We start from the raw sequence: 23,208 nt of genomic DNA on the forward strand, positions 1-23,208 counted from the left end.
GCGTGCCACGTCGCAGTCGCCATTTTCCTTCCAAGTTGGCAGAGAGTCGTCCTGCAAGACTGTCTGTAAGAACCAGCCATGAACGTCTTCAGACTCGTAGGAGACCTCTCCCATTTACTGGCTATCATCATCCTACTGCTCAAGATATGGAAGACAAGGTCATGTGCAGGTGGGTTGTCCAAATTTGGGCCAATTCGCTAACTGAGTACTCCAGAATCGCCCCTTCACCAGTCTTGTGTATATTTACTAAAGTCAGTCGATTTTCCAGTCGGTATAGTAAGGTATTACATGTCATATGTGTTTTGTTTTGTTTTATCTGATGCATGCTTCTGAAGTTTTGCAATCTTAGCCTCGTATATTGTGGAGGTAGGATTATAGTAATCTATACTCTAACACCACGATACAGGTTTGAACCTGTGGCTTAGAATAAATTTTGATGAGAGTCGTGAAGGGATTGATGTCAGTTTGCACGGTTTGCAAACATGAAGAATAGGGAGTATTGTGGAATTTCAAATACACCAGAAAACGTCTTCCTACACCCTTAAGGCTTCACAGTTTCTACCGTTCAGATGTATACTCGGTACCCATGTCAAAATCTGTAGCCGAGACACTCCGGATTCGCGTCCGGAAGTTTTGCCGCATTTTCCGAAATTTCCAGACTTCATTCAGGGCGAAAGCCGATATAAATAGAAGGACTACTGTACAGACTTGATATTGAACACCAATATCGTCCTTCACGGTGAAGATTTGCTGTAAAGCTGACGCAGGTTATGTGTAGTTTGTAGAAGTGAAGGGATGGATGGCAGACTGGACATGTCACATGTGCCACGTAGTACAGACTGACTGCTCAGATGGCCGGCAGCAGTACCAGGGAATGGGTCCCATGTGTGTAGGGCCGGGGCAGCCTGGGTGTACGGTTACACACCAAGCTATAGGTATAATAGTAGTGTGATGATACTAGTAACTGTAAATGAAGTTGGATTTGAAGTATGGTACCAGTGGTAGATATATATTACTCGTCTGACTTGTCAAGTTGTCAGCAAACCATGAAGACACAAACAAAAAGTGATTGTAAATAATAGCTTGTGCCCACGATCATCTCCCCGTTCACACTAAAAAACCCGAAGTGACTTAGTCACCGTTCATGTTCATGAAAATAAACCGATTTAAATTGACTTGCGGGTGAAGTCACTTGATTTTTGTGAGCATGAACGTTCCGAAGTCACTTGAAGGATGAACCGAAGCCGCTTGAACCCGAACTTACCCCCAAAGGTGGTTTCAAGCGACTTGAGCCAAGTCGAGTTTGAGCATGAACACATTCTGGCTGGAAGCGACTTGGCTTGGTCTATATGACGTCGTACGATTACTTTGCCAAAATGACATAGGTCACAATTTCTCAAAAATGTATCCAAATATTCGCCTACTCGGGCTAAAAGTTCTATAACTTTGAATCTGCAAATCAACGGCGTTTATTATTTTACATCTCAGCAACAGCCCACCAGTTTCTATGAAGCACGTCAGCAAAAATATGCAAATGTGAAAGTTATTTGCATAAATCAGAATATTTCATGAGGTCTGCAAACTCTTGTTTTGGGTTTGTCTGTCTCTGTGTGTGTCTGTGTGTTTGGGGAACGAGTTTTGTTCGCGTTAAGAATTTCCGCGTATGCGTGAAAAATTTTCGCGTGGAAAATTTGAAATGGAGAATTTATTTACAGGTTCAAAATATCAAAGTAATTTTATCAACATTTTTCTCCCTTGGGAATAGACTAGAGTCCCTTGGGAATCAACTTGTTTTGGGTTTTTTTTTTCATTTCATTCAAAAATTCTTTGAATTTTTTTGGGAGTGAAACCTTAGATTTGTAAACCTTCAAGTCCCTTCGGATCAACTAATTTGCATATTTTAACGCGCAAATGATCAAAATAACAGGCAAACTTTTCCCCTGCATTGGTGTGGGCAGGGTGTGGTGTGGTTTGGTGTGTGCTATTCCCAAGGGACTCAAGTCTATTCCCAAGGGAGAAGAATTTTGATGATATAATTTCTTTCGTATTTTGAACCTATAAATAAATTCTCCATTTCAAATTTTCCACGCGAACGCGAAAATTCTTAACGCGAACAAAACCCCAACCCTGTGTTTGTGTTACCAGATTTTTGTAGTCGGCATAACTCAAGAACCTTTTAGATGGATTAAGAAGATATTTGGTATGTTGGTATATCTTGGGAAGACGAAGGTAAATGTTGATGTTTGGCCCCCTGGTATGTGTCCTTGGTACTGCAGCAGAACTTACATTTTTTGTATCTTTTGACCTGGTTGTGCTATGGTCATAATCTTTTGGTGGCAGATAGTTTGTGATGTAGGGAGAAGTGGTATAGGGTTGGGCCCCCTAGCAGCTTGCTTTGGAACTGCAGGGGTGCTTGTGTCAAAATTTTCCAAGGAGAATAACTGAACAAAGGAACAGAATAGATTTTCACAATATTTCCACAATATTTAGTATCCAGGTAGCTTAGGCAGAGATCTACATACAGTAATAAAGTGCAAATTATGCAAATTAGGACTTGGTATAATCAATGAAAAAAATCTGTTCAATGTTTTCCGAACACCAAGGACATATTTACAAAATTTCAAATGTACAGTTTGTAAGAAAAATGTTAGAGGAGTCCGGTTTTGCCTACCTATACATAAACGGTCCCTCAAACACACATTCTCATTTGAATGAACTAAAACAAAGATTGAAGGATATTTACCTCCAAAAATTCAATTCAGAATTACATGTTAAAGGACGAAGAGAAAACCAAGGCAACAAATTAAGAACCTACAAAACTTTCAAAACAATCTATGAAAGAGAAGCATATTTAAACATTGCCAACTTCGAACATCGCAGAGCGATGTGTAAACTTCGCATCAATGACCACTCCCTACACATAGAATCTGGCAGGCAAAACCGTACCCCTCCTAATAATAGAACATGTGAATTTTGTGACGAATTATATGTTGATAATGAAATCCACTTTTTACTTGATTGTTCCTTATATAACGATGAGCGGCAATCGTTGTTTAAGATAATAGAATTAGACAAGAAATGTACAAAAATGTCAAAGCAGGACACTTTTATATACCTAATGTCATGTAAGAAGGAACATATAGTAATAGACAAAGTATGTAGTCATATCTCCAAATGTTTCAGAAAGAGAGAAGAAACTAATAGGTGATCATCATTTAGTTTAGCAATAGCCCACAGTTTGCATGTTTTTGAGTTTTTTTAATGTTAGTGTAGCATTTTATCAACTTATGCTTTGCATTGTGTTTCTTACAGGCCACATGTGGTCCTCTGTGCATTTAGCCCTTCTGGGCAGGAATATGCAATAAAGACTATTACTATTATAGGACTCAAGTACATATAACACATGGTTTATGGCAGGTGGAGCATTAAAGGATATGAATTATGCAAACAAATGCCTAATTTGCATAATCAATACAAAAGTGCCATAGTTCTTATGGTAAATGATTGGACTGTCCACATTGTGACCTGTGTAAGACCGCACCACCTTGATTTTATGGATGACATCCTCTGGAGAACACTATACCAATGCTTACAAGCTACAGCTGTTTCCTCTTTATCTCGTACATTGATAAAAGATATAGAAATCTGCAACACTAACAGGTCTGACCATCACATTTCAGACATGCATGCTCTAGTATCATAATGAGAATACCACAAACATAAAAACGACCTTGACATAAAATATCTAGATAGATAAGAATAAAAAGGAAGAAAGAAAGTATCTCTTTCTCTCTTCTACACCCTGCTGGACCAATGTTAGCCTTTTGCAGCAATGTGTCGGCAAATTCTGGAGTTCTGTGGAGCCTCTGAGGAGGTTTTCTTTAATCCTTTATTTGGAGTACAGGAGAAAATCAATGCGGGTACAGATGTCATCCATAAAATTAAGTCGGTTTGACCTAAGTTAGTTAACATTTCATGGCGGCTACAGACACGCATAGCTAGGTCTCGCCAAGCTTGTCTACCATAATCAGAATACAACATCGAGATATGAGGTCTCCAGACTCTCTTGTGTTTGAGAACAAATGTTGAACTCTTTGCCTTGTTTACCACCGACATAGAAATTGTGTTTTAGCCTTCACCAAGAAAGTTTTACCGACATGAAATGTAAGGGGGCCCAACCCTAATCTTGGGAAGACGAAAGTCAAGGTCTATTTTGGGTCCCCTGGTGGGTCCATTGGTACTGCAGCAGAACATCCCGTTTTTGTATGTTTTGTCCTGGATGTGACATGGTCTTGATTTTTTAGTGGTAGATAGTGTAAGGACTAAATAGTGTAGGTTTAGGCCCCCTGGCAGCTTTTTCTGGAGCTGCAGAGGAATTTTGTCAATCTTTCAAGGAGGATAACTGAACAAGGGAACAATGGATATACATCAATATGTATAGATTATGTAAATATGCAAATCATTTGGATAGTTTATGATGAAATGTTAACCTGGTATTCTGCCAAAAGATAGGAATTTCACACATACAATATACCGGTAATATGATTCTGGTAGAAAAGACCACCATTTGAAATAGATTATGCGAATTACAGCCATAATTGTATCATCAAAAAGGCTCAAAACATTACATCGAGGTACGAGGTCTCTGAACTCTTGTTCTTGGTAGCATCTTTAGCGGATCATACATTTTTAAGGTTTAGCAACATAAGTCTCAGTCTGGAAGCTATGAATGCACTGATTTGGATTGCAGCTAGGTCATGGCTTATCAGATAATTTATTTTGTGTTTTCCTTGGTACTGCAGCAGAACTTCCGGTTTTTCTATCTCATGTTCTCGAAAAGCTATAGTTGTGGTTTTTGAGTGGTGGATAGCTCTTGTGCGGGGGAAGAAGTGACATGTGGTAAGTCTTGGCCTTCTAGCAGCTTTCTTTGCAGACTTTAAAACAAGGTGACTCTTCATGATTTTTTAACTAAAGGTAACGTTGATGAAGACCAATCATGACAGTTTAAGCAGTGTTGCTGTATTGTCTGTGTGTAACTCATGGTTTTTGGTTTTATCTCATTCTACACAGGTGTGTCTGGCAAGAGTCAGATCTTGTTCTCGCTCGTGTTCATCACCCGCTACTTGGATCTGTTCACCAACTTCATCTCCGTCTACAACTCTGTCATGAAGATCATCTACTTGCTGACATCACTGGGCACTGTCTACCTGATGTACTTCAAGTTCAAGGCCACCTATGACAGTAACCATGACACCTTCCGGATCGAGTTCCTGGTGGTGCCTGTGGGCGGCCTGTCCTTCCTGGTCAATCATGACTTCACCCCTTTGGAGGTTTGTTTTCCTAATTCCAGCATCCTTTTTTATCTTCTACAGACAGTAGACTATGTTTGTTATGGTCTCATTTGTGAGTTCTACATTGTGGGCAAATGTGGGCAATGTAAAAAATATGTGTCTTACATGCGTGTGTACATAACGAACCTGCAAAAAATGTACCAACATCATTCATTTTATATTGAGTACATTTACCTTACATCAATCCCTGTTTAGGTCACACCAATTTAATTTGTTGGTTCTCAGATTTGTTTCAGGAAAAAGATGAAGCGATGGGGGGAAAAAAGAAGAAAGTTCTGCTCTCATGAGTCTAGTTTGAAGAGACACACATTTAGTCTAGGGGTGGATACCAGTTCACTGGACCTGATTCTGACCAGTATAACATCCAAGAAACAAGTCCAAAATACTTGAACTTCCAAGACCAACTAAAAAAAATGATTGAAGTACAAACATGTAACGTTAGGTCTTTTTGTTTAGACGCTTTTTAGGTCATCTGGCAAAAAAAGTTAAAAATGCAACCCTAAATCAAGCTAGATTAGCCTTAACTCACATTTGTCTCTTCTGCTACTGTTGGTTCAGTGTTCCTGACTTGAACATGAGGACCTGAATAAACCTGGACTTGGACCTGATTAAGCCAAACCAGTATTCACCCATAGTCTAGTTATTGCAAGATTTAAGTCATATACACCAATACTGATCAGATTTTTCACTTTGACCTTCACAATGATTTAAACATTTTTTGAAAAGGAAGAAATTTTTGAAAGCTGTAAGCTTTATTGTTTATGTATCCAGGAAAAAGTATATAACAAGAGAATCAATTCAACTTAACCCATCTTAAATGTGCTATTGTACACGTCATAAGGGAACAGTATTTCAACAGAAAATATAGATCAGGCCACACCAATGTATTTTCTTGGTTAACGGATTCACCGCTTCGTTTTTTTGCTGAATCAAAATGAAAATAAAAACAGCAGACTGAAAATCACCTTACTGCCATATGACTGGCCACAAATTGGGAACATTCTCTTCAAAATCGGCAAAGCAGCAGAATGATATTTGATTCATTGTGAAAATATTGTATGGTTTTTTTTTTCACATTTGGTGTGTGTTTTTAGTCCCAAAACAGCTAAGAAAAGACAAAAATTTTCTGACCGAAAAATTGACCACCAACGAAAGATTCGGCCTTTTTTTGCAACAAAATCAGCAATCCAGTCGAAAAATGGCTGGTTCATTTTGGCAATATTAGCCATAGAAATACCATGTATGATGTTGATTTGCCTTTGATGTTGGTTGTTAGTTCTGAAAACCAGTAAAATGTACAAAACCCGACAAAATCCATGAAGATCGCAATGCTCTGTCAGAGTCTGTGCCCCTCTGGTACCGCCATTTTGTATGTTTAGACAGAAATTAGCCTCACATTTCACCGCAGATTACGGGCTTTAAAATTGATATCATGAGCATGAAAAAAACTATCAATCTTTTGGAAAACTGCGTAATAGAAGAAATTAATATTCAGCTGCAAGCTTAAAGGATCATGTTTATTTTCTTTCATTCAGATGTGGTTTTTGAAGTCAAATACAATTTCTACTTTCATCAAATGTGCAGCTTGAAATGCAAAACCAGTTATATGCTGCAGGAATGGAACATTTCATTTGCTCAGACTGAAAGGGGCAACTGCAAACACTTGGAGCTGGAGGTTTTAGAGAAAAATTTTTGAGTGTATGTAGGGATTTTGATGAGTGAAGTGCTTTATAAAATTCATTACATTCTCTACTACCAAATGCACAGGTTTCTACTGTCTGCTTTTTTTCTAAGGTATTGATGTGTTATTTTCTCAATTAACATGATCAAGGACATTATATAGAACATGATCAACTTCAGATCAAGTTGAAAAACATTATACTTATTAGTTCCAAGTAGAAAATACATGACTTGGAGTTGTGTATTACTGTTCCCCTTGTTGAACTTGATGGCACCGTTGGCCTCTGGTAAGGGGTCATAGCGGGGAACCTATGCCCAAATTTTTCAAAAATGCAGAACTTTTCGGACAGTTTATATCCTAACGTTACATGAGGGTTAGCTTGTCATTTCTGTATATGTGACAGGGATTAACATGTCCTTTGCCTTATACCTGCGTACATACCCAGGAGCATGCAGATGATGAATTATTTTTAAGCAAAAGCCAGCAAGATGAATATGTCAGAAACATAAAATGTATGTGTTTTCAAAATAGTATCGTCTTGAAGATTTTTCCTGCCTCTTTGTAATTGTAGATAAGAACTTAAAGAAGTAAACCTGAAGTTGCAGGAAATGGCAAAGCTTCCTCCTTCCATCATCCATGCCTTTTTATTTTCCGCCCACCTGCTCCATTATTTTTGTAGAAAAATCTGTTAACCAAGAAATTAAATTGGTGTGGCCTCAAGTACACAGTTAGAACTTAGAAGGTATTTGGCTCCACGGACTGGATGATATATGACTGATGAGAATACTCATAAGGGCAGTCTCAACATACATGGCCATGGTATTGAGCTCCATATTAAACATTTCATAGTTCACACTTACAAATCTCGCTGTGAGACCTCTATACCAATGCCTAAACTCCTGTGCCATATCTCTCATTGTTGCAAAAGAAACGTATGAGAGCCGCTCTGGATAGAACGTCTTAGAAATTGTCTGGGTGATACTCAATGGCTGCCGCGAGTCTCTCGTACAGCTGTGCAAATGTAACACAAATTGTCAAATATAATCCACAATTACGCCCCAATTATCTTCTGAATTTTAATGCTGACGTATTCTGTGGTAGTACATAACAAGTTTTATGACAAGCCTGCACAATATTGGCCTTTCGCCGCAATATAAGTCGGCAAGTTCCTGGGTTCTGTGGAGCCCCGGTGATGTGGGGTTTTTTTGGGGGGGGGGGGGGTTGCTCTGCTCTGGGGGACACATGAAAATCAATGCGCAACATTAAGTTGGTGTGGCCTTTGTACATTAGTGGAATGTTTGTCACTGTAAATGTGTTGTTATTGTCAAATATTTGACAGGATGCTGTTTCTGCCCTAGATTTTGTGGACTTTCTCTATCTACCTGGAGTCTGTAGCCATCCTACCGCAACTCTTCATGATCAGTAAGACCGGGGAAGCTGAGACCATCACCAGCCACTACCTGTTTGCCCTGGGCTCCTACCGTGCTCTGTACATCATCAACTGGGTCTACCGCTACTATACAGAGGGCTTCTTCGACCTGATCGCCATTGTTGCAGGATGTGTACAGACAATACTCTACTGCGACTTCTTCTACTTGTACATCACTAAAGGTAGGCTACACTGCTAACTTCACCACAGAAACACTCACTTGTAACCTACAAATTCTAGAAAAATGGTGGAAATTTGAAGAACCACATGCAACCTTGCACACTGAAATTAACAAGTATTAGTTCTTAATGTGAAATAATATGCCCCACTATTATAAACTTAAAATGAAAAGTTAAGAAACTTGGTTTTGGTTGATCATATCTCAATAACAACCTCCTAGGATGCATTGTATTTTATATCATTACGAAGCTTAAGATAATTCCCTTTACAATGTTATCCCATTTGATATGATCGTACATTCAAGAGATTATACCATAATCTCGTACATTATACCATATCTCCATAATTTCTTGCCTCAATAGTAGTTTGTCTAATTCAACATCTACCTTGTGTCTGTCAGCAGTGTCCTTGCCCTAATTGTTCTGTCTTTGTTTGTTTTACAGTGTTAAAAGGCAAGCAACTAAAGCTTCCAGCATAAGTTATGGCAGCAGTACAGTCAACAGGACGAGAGCTTAGCTTACGTTTACAACATGTACACAGCATTGTACAGATGTGTTTCAGCAAAGCACAACCATTCCATGTAAAGATGTTTGAAAACAGTGTGGTATTTCAGTGGCTCTAGATGTAGACATCAAGAATATTTGAAAGAATTCTGGAAGCAAGTATCTTGCATTGCTTGGGAAATTAAAACAAGAATGGATGGTGACTGCCTATGTTACTTGATAACAAGTAAATTTGGACTCAATAATATATGACTTATAGGCTACATTATAACTTGAATACTGATGGTTCTGAATCCTCAGCTTACAATGACATGTCATGACAGCATGAAATTTAGGAAAGCTTTGGATGTTTTTCTACACTTCAGTTATCTGTTCTGTACTGTAACTGTCAGTAGTTAAAAGGGTATTGTGCTTTCTATTGTATTTTCACAGCACTACTGTCTTCACACTTTGTAAAGAAAGTAACAAAAGGTGTGCTATTAAGTAGATGCTTGGCAGCAGCAAATGTGTATCATTGCTATATGCTATTATAGAAAATGTGTATTGATAATGTGCACATTCACCCATGCTCAGTGTAGTAAAAGGGCTTGTCAGAAATAACCATTCAGTCATCATGAGTAGACGGGAACATGGTAAAAACGCAAAAATATGTTTTTGTTACTGGTAACTTTAAGGAATGACATGATTTCTTCATACTTTTGGTACAGAAAGACATAAAATGGAAGTTTGTAAATCATTGGAACAAGGTTTTTTTCCCTTCTCCTCAAAGCAACCAGCTGTCAAAAATGTAGCCCAATCAGAATGGAGCCTTAATGTGATGCTGATCTTTCTATGAGGTGTGAAGAACAGGTTTAGTGCATGCAAGATCACAATCAGTAATGACAAAAAGTTGCAAATGTATGCAGGGAAAGTTCTAGTACTCAATCATCCTGCCTTCATTATCAAACTGTGTCAATGTGACTTACAAATGTATATGGTCAAAATTGTCAACTAGTGGTAGATATCCCACAGGATAGAATTTTTCCCCTCAAAGTGATGTAGGGAAAGTAACTGGTGTTTTCTTGTATCTTTATAAGAGAGGTACTGCTGTGCACGAATGTAACATCATAGGAGAGAGGAGTACGCAAGATCAAAAGCACAGCTTTGTAAATGGAAGGGGAAAGAAGGGAAATTTTGTGTCTGGATGTTTCCTTTGACCTGACTCCGACTGTGGCATGTGCACAGGAATTGCCATGCTCCAGATGGAACTGTTAGTGTTAGGAATAGATGGAACGGATAGGAAGTTTTGACATACTAATTGGCATTGTACATTGGTTTTTAACAGGTATCTTTGGGACAGGTGGGCTGGTTGTATGTAAGCAATGACTTCTCAACTGGATGGGAAGTAGATATGCCATGTTTTCTTGTAGCATTATTTGAATAAAGAAGCTTTTCTTTATCGGACTTTGCTTTAAATGTTAAAAAGTTGTGAGCCTGAAGTTTTTGTTTATTTCAAAATTGCTTACATTTCTTCTAATAGCCATGGTTTTGTAAAAAAAAAAGTAGGGCATAAGAATATGTATTTTTGAACCACAATATGAGACTTGTACAAACACATCACAGTACCTTGTAGTCAGGTAGATGTATGTTGAAGGTTAGACTTCCAGGTAATGAGATACGCCAACTGACAGTTACTCAAACAACTGGATAAAATGTTGAAATTTCAACATTTTTATCCAGTTGCTTGAGTAACTGTCATTTGGCATATCAGGTAGATGCAAAGTGGTGAGTTACTCAATAATGTGTAGAGAATAAAAACTAGTGTACGTAGGTCACTACAAGAAAGTGTCTGTTTACTTCCTGTTTACCTTAGTTTTCTGTGTATGGAAGGAAGAAACAATAAACACTTCTACTAAGAAATCATCGGGTGAAGTTATTTATATTAAGTATGACTGACATAAGTCATAAATAATGGTGTTGGAATAATAGATAGGGCTAAAATAACACTTCAAAGATTGGTATCTAAGAAGAATGTCCATTACAGTCATTCCAATCAACAACAGCAACGCTTTTCAACTACATGTACATAGTAAATTAGAACTCAAGACCAGACACTTCCCAAGAAATGACAATTCCTGGCATTTGAGGAATCCGAAGACGAATTAGCCAGTAATTAAGTTTCTGTAGTAACAGCAGGTATGCTACACAGGTGAGAGATCACGTGATATGATCTCCAGGTGAGGAATGGGTAGACAATAAGTACGAAGGTCCGGCACCAAGCAGGCTGCAAGATCGATGAAAATTTTGAGTAAAAGGTTTTATCTGAGTTGAATTTCAGTATCAGTACATTTAGCAATAGAAATACCAGATAACGCTGTTTGCCTAGCATACAGGCTTCGATGTCTTCCCCCAATTTCATGTATCCAGGTGGGAAACAGGTGCACAACAGAGTACCAACGAGTTGACGACGTTTGACACTGGGCGACGGCACCGACCAGGGCAGAAATTCGACTAGAGTTTGAGGAAGTCGGGTAATGGTACAGCAAGGCTTCACTCAAACCGTTACCAACAAGCATACCTAAGTTTTTGGAATGGCTTTTGTATTTTAGAGATAGAAATCCCAGAGAAAGTTGGTTGTTCTGCAGAAAGGCTCTGGTGTACGTCCCCCATTTTTTGGCCTTCGGTAAACGGGAGGTTTTTTAGGGGTTGCGTAGCTGGCAAACAACCTGGATTAGTTGATCTAATCACACAGAATGTTTTGAGTGAAGAATGAGTTTTTAGTTTGGTTATTTACAGCTTCAGAGAATTGAGGTCCGTAAAATTGGTCCTACTCTGTTTCTCAAATTTTTGGCATGGCTTTTGGATTGAGTCATAAACTTTCATTTGGCTTGTGTTTAAGATGTTTGAGTAAATGTTGTCTTATGGCAACGGATCATTCCTTTCAGGACTGGATTTGGAGCTTTCGCCTCTGTACATTTTGACTGTTCTGGCATTAAAACTCTCTGCAGGTGCCCAAGCACTCGCGCACATCCTAGCACATGTGTCCGTGTGCTGTGTGACGTATGAGTATGCATCGTGTGAGATGAATGTTGCTATGAGTGATACAGAAACAACATTGATGTTTCTTGTTGAATCTCCTCTGTGGTTCCTAATGGCTGATGCAGACTAAATATACATTTAGCCTGATGGACCTTGGAAAATTGTTTAGGAATGGGTGCGAAGGTCCAGAAAAGATAAGAGGCTGATGGAGATATCAAAGTGGGGAGGATGGGCGGGGCTACAATAAGTGTCAAACGTTTCTCACCGCCCCCTTGCTTCAATAAGCAACACTATGAATCCTAACTCTGCTCACTACCCTTGACTGGGTTCGCCGCAAATGAGTGAATAAGTTATGTGATGATGTCCGTGTGTACTCTTGCGAGGAATGGATTCTCACCAGAGTTCAACCATATGACGCCAGTGTTCTTGATTCAAAGTTTGGACCTTATGTCATTTAGGTTCAGACTTTTACCAACACATGTAACGGGGATCAGACTTTCAAAAGCCTGTTCAAGCCCTGTTACCATGCTGGTGCAGAGGACCAAGTGATACACAGCCAGTCAGACTTAAACTTAAGGTGAATATTCAAATGTCAAATAAAGGAGTGATAGACTGTAACCACTTATGTATCTGTGATATTGCAGGTTGAAAAAATTTAATACCTGAAAATCTATTTAACTTTGTTGCCCAAGATTATAGCCATTTCTTTCATGGATGATTCTGTAAACCAATTATTCAGAGCATGATGAAAGTACTTGATTCATGATTCACAAGTGGGTACATTTAATCTTCATCCTCAAATAACTTTCTTCCATGGTTAAGAAAAAAATGTACTGTATACACAACCCGCTGTTAGATTTGTGTGGAACTAATTGACATATCAAGAACATTTGCATATCTGCATAAAGTAGCTGAAAGCCCTGAGCTGTACATTTTTCACCAACAAATTCACAATTGCAGTTGGACGTATCAAGCCTCATGGGCATTATGCTGTGTAATAGAAATAGGTTATACGTTCTGCACGATATATAGCCAAACAAGGTCATTCTCAAGGTCTTCCCCTTCCAGGATGATTGAGAGGTCTGTAAGGCTGTTTGGTGTGTCTAGTAGGCCTGCATGTACCTCAGCAACATGAGCTGAAGTTGGCTGATGTGGACTTGCTCCTACAGAAAACATGAAAATACATATATCAAATACAGCACTTGCTCGTTCGTGTGGCAGAGTTAGACAGCAAAGGAAGGCCACATCATATCATTTTTGTACATGTAATTCAATAAATGGTCATGTAGGGAAGGTTTCCCAATGTGGCACTGGTTTAATTGCAGATTGTTAAGAATGGTACAGACAGACTTAATCATGCTCCTAGCAGCCCTGTGCTAAAATTAACAATGCCAACATTATTTCTGCTAAAATTGACAATTCCAACATTATTTCTGTGCAAAAAGGGACTATTAAAAGATGACCCCAGCCATATTTGCTATGTCAATGCAAGTGTAGCCTCTTGTAAAGTACCCAATGCCAACAGGATTAATCCAAAATCATATATTCCAAAAAAGTACTATTCCAAAGTCACCCAGTTCAGAATTGACTTTTCTAGGTCCTCATGGCTAACGCAAAAGAATCATCAAGGAATTTGCACATGGACTAAGTACGCCAATGACAGACATCTTCAATGACTGTATAGCTTTAAATACCTTGATAGTTGTGTCTCTGTTTCGCACTAAGGTGATGCCAGTTTTAATGGTGTTCTCATTAACAGCCACAGAGAAGGGAACACCCATCTCATCATACCTGGTGACCAGAGAAATTCAATAGCAAATCAAAATTGACATGATGGCCAACAGCCTTACAGAGAAGTTCCCACTTCAACTACAAGTGTGGGTTTAAAAATGGGGAAAGTAGACAATACACGATGTATCTGAGGCACGGCAGTTACCAATCTGTACTACGTAACATATATCATACACTGTACATATGTTTAACGCACATGTATAATGAACATGTATAAGTAATTAGAGATGACACCAGGACATCTCAATCATTCATAACTGCAGTTCCGGTGACTTGATTACTACAGTGAGAGAGACCTACCATGTGTACTGCTGTTCATTGCTGCACTGGGGGTCTGCACTGTACCAACATGGAATACCTGCAGTCCGCAGGTCTCTGGCAATGTAGTCAGTAATCTGTGGCACAGTAACATTTCAAACACTTCGGACTTGGCAGATCGGCCAGTTTTGCATAGTATCTCAAATGTGCAGTGAAAAACAAATAAAACAAAAGCTTGAGCTGTGTAAAGTGTAATAAAACGTAAATGTAACTAGTTCAGGTGTGGCCTGTCACCTGTATGGTAATTGTACTTTCTGGAACACCTGTTACCTGACGAACTGCACTTCATGGGGCACCTGTCACCTGTATGAGAACTGCCTAGTAGTAAGTTCAACAACCTAAGAATTCATTTTCAAATCTTTGTATAGTTGCAGACTGTTTTTGGTACCAGAAGAAATACTTTGTGCAGAACGAATGTTCTTTTGAGAAGCAAAGAAACTACATTGTAAATATTAATACTATCTTTTAATTGAATGAAATCACGATAATTGAGCACAATTTGCTCATCAAATAATGTTTTTCACAAGCCGTGGTGAAAGGTTCCGAACTGGCTGCTGTGTTTATTGTGATGTCATCGGGAGAGTAAAGTCACTGATTAAATGTAATTACCTGGTGAGAAGATCAGAGAAAAATCAAATGTTGTATTTTGGTGTCATCAACACTTTACAATCAATGAGTTTCTTTGATCAGTTACTGTTCTTTGATAACATTTGGTTTCATTACCTCCCGAAGCTGTGACTCTGTTCCTCTACCAGGCAGTACTGCAACTTTGTAAGGTGCCAGTCTACAGTGAAGTCTTAAAATCTGAAACAACAAATCAAATACAAACATCGGAAATCTGTTGGATTTTGCAACTAAAAGCAGAAGAGCATGGTACTGTAGTAGAAAATATTGCAATAAAGTGTAATAGAAGTAATTTATATAATAAAACATACTTATACAAACAATGCCCACCCACCTTCTGTACCACCTGTCTGTAACACATCTCTACCCACAATGCACACCCACCTTCTGTACAACCTGTCTGTTACATACCTCTACCCACAAACTACACCCACCTTCTGTACCGTCTCTGTCCGTTTTACCTCAGTGAGCCCATCTAGCAGGTATGCCAGACATGCCCACTCTAGGTAAGTCTCCATTTCCACCACATGTGGCACCACAGTCTTCCTTCCATCTTTCCCCTGCCAGTGGGAACAAGGCCACTTTGAAACAAAAGGTTTTTAAGAGATCTCCAGTGCAGAACCCCCCTCCCACAGATACCCACAGTTTAGATATGCAGGAGTGCGTTGCACCGAGGGATGTTGCATTGGAGATATCTTTTCAACACATTTTTCAGGGTAGCTGATGTATCACTTATTCTCATTGAAATGTGACAAATGCTGTTGCCAGTCTTTATGACATGATATGAGCCACTTATGGGCACCATCATTGCTTTCTTCATTTTCCCACAAAACCGACAAACAATGCACCACAACATCAGTATAGGTTGCTGCCTTTGAAGAAATCAAAGCCATGTGTGGGATTCCATCCCTTATGAATTAGCTGTCACCTGAGAGGACATAAAAAATGTAAGAAGCAGACTAAAACGTGAATGGTTGGGTGGGTGGGTGGTGAATAAAAAATAGGAAATATGGTGTCATGTTTTCACAATCATGAATGGAGACATTTTAATAAGAAATATAAAGGAAGGTGTGCCTGAAAAATCTATTTTATAAACCTAAAATCTCTCTTTTGCACATTTTATTCAGAACGAGCCATATGTGGCGATACAGCTTTCACAACAAACCTTTTTATCACTGACCCCCCCCCCCCCAAATGGAATTTTGAAATGGACACTTTTAAAGCATAAGTATGGACCATGAACCAAAATAATTGTTAGAACACTTCTCACAGAAAACATGCCTCTTCAACCCACCGAATAGCATAAAACAATATACTTTGGACATTTTCTAATTCACAGGGAACACAAAGAAACATTCTGTTCCCCTTTCGGTAGAGAAAATGTAAGTTTTCTAGCATCTGATCACACAAATGTAAAAAGCAACCAAAGAGAGGAAAGAGGAAAGTTATAACTTATACCTGGCAAGACATTCCTGTCTTCCTCTCTAGATCCAACAAGTCACTGTCATCTCTCAGGGCTATTCTCTCTACTGTATCCACCCCCCATGGGAAGGCAAACTGAATATTGACCATAGGATAAGTATTGTCTGCATCAGATGTGTCCACTACTGAGAATGATGAGGGGCTGCTTGCAAACTGTGGAAGAGCAGAGAGTCATGACTTACTGAAAAAAATTCTTAAATGTGCGCATAAAATGAGTAACAGGGGGTGCCCTAACATGGCACATTTTTTTAAGCGCTCGAACTCACGGCGCTCCATTGCTGGTTGCCAGAGAATGGTCAGATTTTAATGAATGAATTTTAAACACATTCATCTAAAGAACATACATGGACAAGAAATGTATTCATACTGTTCATGGGCCTTTCACGCTCCGCGTTACATGCGGAAAATGCTGTGAAACATTTTCACGAATGTACCTTCTGATTTAGTGCTACGCTAGATAGTGTGCCTAACTTAGCATGCTTTGGTAATTTTCGGGAGTTGGTGATGAAGTTAAGGAAATGTAAATAAGGCTTGAAGTCTGCTATATTCTAGCGTTCTGTGACCGGAAAATGTTGACTCTGTGCACTTCTCACGTCATGTGAGAAGGGCTATATCTAGCGCATCCCAGCTCATGTTTCCACATGGGCTCATGGGAAATTGGCTACTACGCACGACGTACGTCTTGAATGCGGCCCGACTTACGAAATCATTACGAAAAAACGACACCGCTTACATCAACAATACTCCGTCTACTTATTGGGAAATATCTTCGCCATCTCTGTATTCAGTTTCCTTTTCATAGACGGTACCAATCACAAAGCTGTGCGTTGAATTGTTCCGCCACCATTGTGGCAAAAAAATGGCGGGAAAACAATGTCGCCAGACGACAGCAATGTTTACGTTGTTTTTCTTTTGTCAGTTTCCTTCTCAACAAACACTTAAAGACCCAAATTTTTAGTGTTTTATGAAGTTCTATTTCTTATGTGTATGATAGTTGTGTATCTGCTTGGCACAGGTCGTATATTTAGGTGACGGGCCGTCTAGCTACGCAGTGACCCTCTACTCAGCGCTACCATCATTATTGTCAAAAGACTATTTTTCGACAAAACAAGAAATGAATATGTACACATTTGTTTTGAATGCAAATGACAGCTATGTGCATGAACTTGATTTATTTACCTTCCTTATCAGCATAGTCAGTGGACACAAACAATTTTGCGTACTTATGCAAAATAAGATCAGTAAAAAATCCGTGCGATGTTAGGGCGTGTGCCATGTTAGGGCGCCCCCCCATTAATCAATAAAATGGAAAGTGAAATTCTCCTGAATGGAAGTTGTGGTCCAAACTTTTTTTTAATTTGGAAAAAAAACAGGAGCAGAAATAGAAACAGTTTATTAATTAGTATGGCCACAGCAAGTAATTTTTATGGATGACATCAGCTCATTAATTTTCGCCTGATTTCAAAATAAAAAACAAGAAATTTCATTGCCCTCCCACGGTGGTCAACATGCCAAAAATTGGCAAATATGTCATAAACGTTGACAGTCTAAGGTGTTTCATTGTATATGAATACCCAGTGTAGTTCCTGCCCATGATGGTATGACAAGCTGTTTTCTGCGTTTATTCTAGTTAATTGAGCTGTTTACACCTCCTCAAAAACAGTTTAATGTTGACAGTCTAAGGTGTTTCATTGCATATACACCTTACCCAGTGTAGTCCCTGCCCATGATGGTATAATTATTTATTATAACAAGCTGTTTTCTGCATTTGTTCAAGCAAGGACATTATATAAATAATGGGGGGGGGGTCTAGTTAATTGAGCTGTATACACAAGGTGTTTCATCTCATATGAATTCCCAGTGTAGTTGCTTCAGATGATGGTACAACAAGCTCTTTTCAGCATTAGCTGTAGTTAGTCTATTGAGATGTATACACATCTACAGGGACATGTTTACATTAAGACCCCGTTCACACTCATTTTTTTCAATCGCGATTGAAGTATAATCGCGATTGAATTGATCCGATCGCGATTGATTTTTTCAGTGTGAACGCTCCCACTGTTGGATTGATCCGATCGCGATTGTTTTGTATCCAAGTTTGTTTGGTAGTTTGGGGAGGATCAATCCAATCCAATCCAATCTAATCCTATCAAATTTTGAGTGTGAACGCAACTACGATTCATTCCATTGCGATCGGCGGGGATTTCGGCTGGTTCCGGGGGTGGGAGGTCATACATCCGGGTACGTGGGGTCATACTTCGCATCGCGCGGGAAAACAAACCCAAGCCACACACGTCAGATCGCTCTCTTACAACAACAACAACTTTTCATCGTCAACAATGCCCAAGAAGAATGATTAAACTCCGGTCAGTAACTTCAGCTGGTGGCTGGTGGCGCGATGAGGAGACCAGGGTCCTCATCGCAATCTGGGGGAGAGAGGAGGTGCAGGCCAAACTGGGGAATGATGTCACCGAAAGAGGGACATTTACCAAATGATTGCCGATGGCATGGCGGTGCTCCAATCGTGATCGGATCACGGCGTACTTTAATCCACTTGGCGAAAAGCAGTGTGAACGCAAAAGTTTCTTTGCGTTCAATCGCAATCGGATCGAACAATCGCGATCATACTTCAATCGCGATTGAAAAAAATGAGTGTGAACGGGGTCTAAATCAAGGAGGTTTTATATCATATATGAAACCTCATTGGTTGAATTCAGGAATAAAAGACCTGTTGGTCATGATATCATATTTCGTCGCCTCAATTCTTGTTTAACAAGACTTATGATCTCAAAATTTGAAAATATAGGAATCTTGTTTTTTTTGGCCGGCTTGTTTTTTTTTGCCCTATCTCATTAATTTTGGAGTCTGCGGAGGATGTCATCCATAAAATTTACTTGCTGTGGCCTAATGTATGCATAACTATTCCACTTGGTATGTTTTCCCTACATGTCTAAATTGTACACAAAAAGGAGGAGAAACATGATTGGTGTCTTTAAAGGACAAGAAAAATAATACAATTAGATTACCTTTCTCCACCACTGCATTCTTTGTCTTTGATACAAGTCAAACCACACACCAGACTTCTTAGGTGGGACAAAAAACAGCATGGACATGGCTGTCATCTCTCTGGCACTACACATAAAGAAAAAAAAACGACATGACATGGCTGTCGTCTTGCTGGCACTACACATGATAAATTGATGTACTCAACACAAAAGAAAAGGACCACTTGAAATAAGAAAGCAATGTCTTTTTTTGTGCTACAAATTAGAGAAGATCTAGGAAGTGTTGATGATGCTGATTATCAATGGTCCAGGTGACATTTAAACTGACAATTCTTCTTTGTTCCATACATTACATAACGGTGAAGCTCCTGTCTATCTGTCTGCACCTGTATAAAAACCTCTCTTCCTCAGCTGCAGTCCTGGGAAAACACCTGCCCATCTCTGCCAGGCCAAAGGGAAGCTTGTTATTCAGCAGCTGTAGACTGGAGTGGTAGTGGGACAGGACACCTGGCACAACACAGAACATATCAAGCATGGAATTAGGTAGCCTCCACCAGGCCCTCTTATGGGCGTATGAATTGTAGAATTCAGCCAAAAAAGGAATAATTAGCCAGTAGAGTCAGTCCATGGTGAAGATCACATTTCGCCTGTGTAGCCTGCAAGTGAAACCCTGGCAAATATTCTCCCAATAGCCGGCATACTGGTAGAGACAAGGAATTAGGCATGTAAGAACCAACTTGCCCAAGTCAAACCTGCCCAAGGCGCAGTCCCCAGAAAGTGCGAAATGGAACGAAATGGAACGAACTAAAACAACATATGCAACATTATGAAATGAAATACAAGTAGATTGCAAAATATAAGGAACATTGTAACATTCACAGTAGACCGGAACAGGAGGCATTTTAAATACAGAAGTGAGTGGTAATTACCTTCGTCAAGAAGGTTATTTTTTTATGCTTGTCTGTGTGTCTGTTAGTGAACACGATAAGTCGAGAACGCCTGGATGGTTTGTTGTCGTATTTGGTGTGTCGGTGTGTATGTGGGAAATCTCAAGTTGATTAGATTTTGGGCGAAGTGCTTTGCATAATTAACAAGTAAAGTGTAAAAATGTGTTACATTGTATGCTTAAGTATGCGTTCTGGCTGGGATGTGTTGGCCGTGTTGTTTCGAGGGGTCATGGATAAGTGGTGCGTATAGTTGTCATGTGGAAGGCAGGAAACCCTAGTTGCTGGGACAAATTGGCTTGTCAGTCAGCTGTACGCATTGGTATAAGAAAGGTATAAGCATCAGAAAGTGGTGTTGAATGTGGGAGACAAAAGTTGGATATACACGGCCTTATATGAGGAAGAACAGTCATTAGTCCAGCATGGGGATAGGACGGTGTTCGGGGTAGGTGAGTTAACCATGTTATATCTGGGAAGGAAGAGTATACGTCATACTGTATGGTGTAACGTAACATGACCAATTTATGTCCGATTCATTCAAAACGTATTTATCTTAAAACCGCACGGACGGAGCCAAATTTTAAACCCATGGTCAGAAATATCAGCTCTTCTAAAAAGAAAATGCATGGTCTGTAAGTTTTTCTCTGCCTATTTAACGCCGTGCGAGCATGTATTTATACTGAGGTATATGATGAAGAATTGTGCTAGGGTAACCCATTATCGTCCACCTCGGTCTTTTCCCTTCTAGCGCTATGCTTGAAGAACATAGACCAGAAAAAAATGCACAGTAACTGTCCAAAGTAGTCTGCAGACAAATGATAATAAAATCACTATGTCTGTCCGGCCACTTGCTTAACGCGATGGAAAAAAACAATGTTTATCCGTAAATTCCCCCCACATGCGCGGCACGTGGCGTTCACGTGGTAAACGCATGGCCATTATGGTTTGCTGTGCAAAAATTTAAGAGATGGCTAAGGATCATACTTATGATGTTCTTTATTGCTCATGAGAACTGTGAGGCTTTGGCATAATACACCGTGACATGTGGACATGAGCCAAACCGGACGTAAATAGGTTCTGCACGTAAATAGGTCATGTTACGTTACATGGAGGTTGTGTGGAAGTGTGCATTAAGAGTATGGATATGCATTGCTGAAGAAGTATTTGATGAAAGGTGGGTGTAATATGCATTGATTAATACAGGATGTAGTCTGATAGATAATTTACCTTCACCGAGAAGGTTACATTTTACAGAATAATTTACCTTCACCGAGAAGGTTACATTTTACAGAACGTGTCTGTGTGTCTGTTACAGTGTTAGTGAACGCGATAAGTCGAGAATTCTTGGATGGATTGTCTTGGTATTTGGTATGTTGGTAGGTCTTGATGAAAGCTTTCTATGGCTCATTTTATGCAATGCACCCCTTTCTTTGATCTAGTACTTTAATTTCAGCAACAAAATTATCTTTTGCCATGTAATATATGGATTGATATTGAGCAATAGTTTTAATAAATTATCTATAATCTATAATCTATTTTAGTGGCTATTGAGTTTTACAACTGAACATATAGTAAAATTGGGAATAGTGCCCCAGTTCAATTGTTTTTTTTCCAAAATGGGAAAAACAGGAGTGGCTATTCTGATCATGAGAAGCAACAAAATTAATTGGTATGGCCTTAATTGCTTAAATAAGTCCCTAATTTGCATTAAATGCCTCACATTATGTTCATCATCACCAAAGGTTCCTACCTGCCCCAAACAATGAAAACCCACCAAACCCTGCGTGAATCATCCTCCAACGTTTAGGCAAAAATGCCCACTGTAGTTCCATACTAGGGAAGCCAAACTTAAACAACTTCCTCCTGCCCCAAGAGCTATCCACCACTCAAAAATCCTGACCCTAGCACATCCAGAACTTGAACTCAAAAACTTTGCCAAGTCCCGCTGCAGTGCCATATGTAGCCACTAGGAGGCTATTATTGAACTTAACCTTCATTTTCTTGATCCCCACCAACCTACTAAATTTGATGATGATGATGAATGGTTTTATTAAGAAAACTTACACAAACTGACAGTGGCAGTCAAATTCATGACCGAATTGTAGTCAGATTTACAAAAGTATCACCGTTAGCCGACTAAGTAAAATCTGGTGACATATCTAAAATCATCAAACGTTAGATAAAGCAGTACATTTAAAAACCGGAATGCAATACGACAACAAGGGTCCAACAATGCGACATTCAGACAGAGCGTATGTGTGCCTTGCGGTAGTACATGTACATGTGAAATATTTCTAGCTCTTTTTACAACGGTAATACACACACATATATACATATACATATAATGTCATACAATGTCCATCACGTCTTACAGTTCATTCAATATCTTAGTCATCGCTGGGATGGCACTGGTTATGTATCGTTTAGTCCCAGTGGGCTGTTGGTAGCGAGCAGAGTTTCTGAGTTGCCTGCCATGCTGCTGACCACGGGTAAGAGGTAGCCACTTAGAGAAGCGAGCCGACCTTTCTGCTTTCACAGCAAAGTCAATACAAAGTTGTTGTCTGCGAGATGACAGGCGCTGAAGATCCAGATGCTGGAGAGCTTCGCTGTACGTCGTGAACTGACGTCCCATTATCATCCTGCAGGCTCTTCTCTGTACCCGCTCTAGGGAAGCCGACTGTCTCTGAGTTAGAGCTGAACCCCAGCATGGGACGGCGTACTCGAGTAAAGGTCTTATGTCAAATCTATAGACCTTCTGCTCAATTATACAAATGAGCATCTGATTTGCATAATAGATGCAGAATCATGGAAATCATCACGGACCAGAGTTTTTTACGATTTCGTATGCAGGCCGACACCCTCAGGCCAACGGGCTATAATTC

At 39.5% G+C, this 23,208-nt stretch overlaps 2 protein-coding genes across 6 annotated transcripts in view; one reads left to right on the forward strand and one right to left on the reverse strand.

Moving 5' to 3' along the window:
* Positions 1-11,043, forward strand: LOC136439602 (ER lumen protein-retaining receptor 2). Its single transcript, XM_066435050.1, has 4 exons — positions 1-169; positions 5,071-5,330; positions 8,391-8,643; positions 9,085-11,043. Exons 1-4 carry the CDS (start codon positions 79-81, stop codon positions 9,117-9,119), a joined length of 639 nt encoding a protein of 212 aa, XP_066291147.1. The 5' UTR covers positions 1-78; the 3' UTR covers positions 9,120-11,043.
* LOC136439600 (DNA polymerase subunit gamma-2, mitochondrial-like) overlaps positions 10,677-23,208 on the reverse strand; it is a 24,795-nt gene continuing 12,263 nt past the window's right edge. For all 5 annotated transcript variants that reach the window (XM_066435042.1, XM_066435045.1, XM_066435044.1 and 2 more), the window contains 8 exons: positions 19,769-19,889; positions 19,404-19,509; positions 16,354-16,530; positions 15,330-15,455; positions 14,995-15,075; positions 14,254-14,348; positions 13,857-13,953; positions 10,677-13,325 (listed from right to left, as the gene is read on the reverse strand). In XM_066435042.1, coding sequence (XP_066291139.1) covers positions 13,266-13,325; positions 13,857-13,953; positions 14,254-14,348; positions 14,995-15,075; positions 15,330-15,455; positions 16,354-16,530; positions 19,404-19,509; positions 19,769-19,889 — 863 coding nt within the window. In that variant the 3' untranslated portion in view covers positions 10,677-13,265. The remainder of the gene's footprint in view (positions 13,326-13,856; positions 13,954-14,253; positions 14,349-14,994; positions 15,076-15,329; positions 15,456-16,353; positions 16,531-19,403; positions 19,510-19,768; positions 19,890-23,208) is intronic.

This window comes from Branchiostoma lanceolatum, chromosome 8, assembly GCF_035083965.1.
Source record: "Branchiostoma lanceolatum isolate klBraLanc5 chromosome 8, klBraLanc5.hap2, whole genome shotgun sequence".
Taxonomy (NCBI): Eukaryota; Metazoa; Chordata; class Leptocardii; order Amphioxiformes; family Branchiostomatidae; genus Branchiostoma; species Branchiostoma lanceolatum.

Coding starts and splice junctions, on each gene's coding strand:
- LOC136439602 (XM_066435050.1), top strand. CDS start 79: ATGAACGTCTTCAGACTCGTAGGAGACCTCTCCCATTTACTGGCTATC. Junction 170..5,070: donor GAAGACAAGGTCATGTGCAG/GTGGGTTGTCCA, acceptor CATTCTACACAG/GTGTGTCTGGCAAGAGTCAG. Junction 8,644..9,084: donor CTACTTGTACATCACTAAAG/GTAGGCTACACT, acceptor TTTGTTTTACAG/TGTTAAAAGGCAAGCAACTA.